Raw genomic sequence first — 1,930 nt, forward strand, 5'->3', positions numbered from 1 at the left:
GGCTAGTGAGACTTGGGCCATCATACATGTACATGTACATGTACATGTAATTTGAATGTAACGTGAAACTGATATTTTGCTTAAAACCAAATACTGTAGATCTAGCAACAGGTGATTGTCCCATTTCACTTCTAAAAGTCTCTGCATGTATACAGTACAGCAACTGTGGCCAAATTTTGCCAAAAATAAAAAAGTGAAAATTCTTCATTTTTATTACATTTTCAGATGCATGTACATGTACATGTACTTGAGTTGTGTAGAAAGTTTGAACTGATTTTGATCAAATTTGGTTTTTTTTACAAACTTTTACAGTTAATGTACTTATTAATTTTTACCATATTAGGCATGTTTCGATTTGATGAAGATAACCAGTTTTACTGGTTCAACTCGGTGTCCCTAGAATCAGAGGAGCAATACAGACTGATTGGTATCCTCCTGGGACTGGCCATATACAACAATGTTATACTGGACGTGAGGTTCCCTATGATAGTCTATCATAAACTGATTGGATGTACTCCTGTCTTTAAAGACCTTTACTCATCTCATCCAGTTAGTACATGTATCACTGACACTGTACATGTAGTTACTGCAGTTAATAGTAATGTAATGATGATTGGTACTATCTATCATTAAGATCTTGTGTACACTTTTAACAATAATAATAATTGTAACTTTAATTTTTAAAATTTTTATGTTCTGTGTAGCTAAAGTTGTGACATTGTATTCAGATAGTCAGATACATGTACATGTACACGTACTTTTATAATTTAATCTTACATGTACATGTATGCATCTTTACTTGTACATGTACATGTTTTATTTTACATTTTGTCTTTTGCTGTAGGTTATAGCCAAGTCTCTACAGTCAATGTTGGATTTTGAAGGAACTGATGATGAGTTTCAGGACACATACATGGCCACATTCTCCATTACTTATTCCGACATGTTTGTAATGGTACAATCAACTGACCTCAAAGAAAATGGAGACAAAATACCAGTCACACTAGAGAACAGACAAGTACGAGCGTGTAAATGTTATGTGTACACTTTTAAATTTATTTTTTATTTCAGGAATATGTTGATCTTTATACTGATTGGTTGTTAAATAAATCGATTGCTAAACAGTTTGATGCCTTTAAGAAAGGGTTTGATCTCGTAATGAAGGACAAACACTTAGCAGATCTCTTCACTGCGGAGGAGGTGGAGATGTTAGTGTGTGGAAGCAAGGTGAGCATTAAATAGAATAAACATGGGCATTAAATAGAAGTAACAAGGGTGTGAACATTGTTTAATTGTTTTATATGTAATTGTTTGGTTTTTATTTGTCAATAGGAATGGGATTTCAATTCGCTGGAGGAGAACACTCGTTACGATGGGTTTTCAAAATCACACTCCGTCATCATGTAAGAGATACATGTACATGTACATGTACAGCTGGTGGGGAAATACCGGGACTTTTAAATAGCCAAAATTTCCATGTACATGTGTATTGGTTTTTGTTCTTTTTTTAGTAATTTCTGGGAGGTGTTTTACGAGTTTAATGAAGACGAGAAGAAGCAGCTGCTAGCTTTTGTGACCGGATCTGATCGAGTGCCAGTAGGTGGACTATCCAACCTTAAACTGGTCATTGTTAAGAATGGACCTGACTCTGACAGGTATAATAATAATAATAATAATAATCATAATAATAAATAATAATAATAATAATAATAATAATAATAATAATAATAATAATAATAATAATAATAATAATAATGTACATGTACATGTACATGTAGTTTCTAATTGACACCATTTTTATAAACAAAAAAATAAGATCACCTTTTGAAAATATAGGAAAATTGTACATGTACATGTACATGGATATACATGTACATGTAGCTAAATGACACCATTTTTATAAACAAAAAATAACCTATTTAAAGTAAAG

The 1,930-nt window shown here is 32.1% G+C and overlaps 1 protein-coding gene across 1 annotated transcript; it reads left to right on the forward strand.

Annotated features, from left to right (window-relative positions):
- Positions 1–315: 315 nt before the first annotated feature.
- LOC100640268 (ubiquitin-protein ligase E3A-like) lies at positions 316–1,659 on the forward strand (the record flags this gene model as incomplete). The annotated part of the gene is made up of 5 exons (XM_003391674.2): positions 316–549; positions 845–1,018; positions 1,072–1,227; positions 1,333–1,403; positions 1,512–1,659. Coding segments are annotated over exons 1-5 (783 nt in total), but the record flags the coding sequence as incomplete, so codon positions are not given.
- Positions 1,660–1,930: the final 271 nt, after the last annotated feature.

This window comes from Amphimedon queenslandica, unplaced genomic scaffold (assembly GCF_000090795.2).
Source record: "Amphimedon queenslandica unplaced genomic scaffold, v1.1 AMPQUscaffold_7221_Cont20826, whole genome shotgun sequence".
Classification (NCBI taxonomy): domain Eukaryota; kingdom Metazoa; phylum Porifera; class Demospongiae; order Haplosclerida; family Niphatidae; genus Amphimedon; species Amphimedon queenslandica.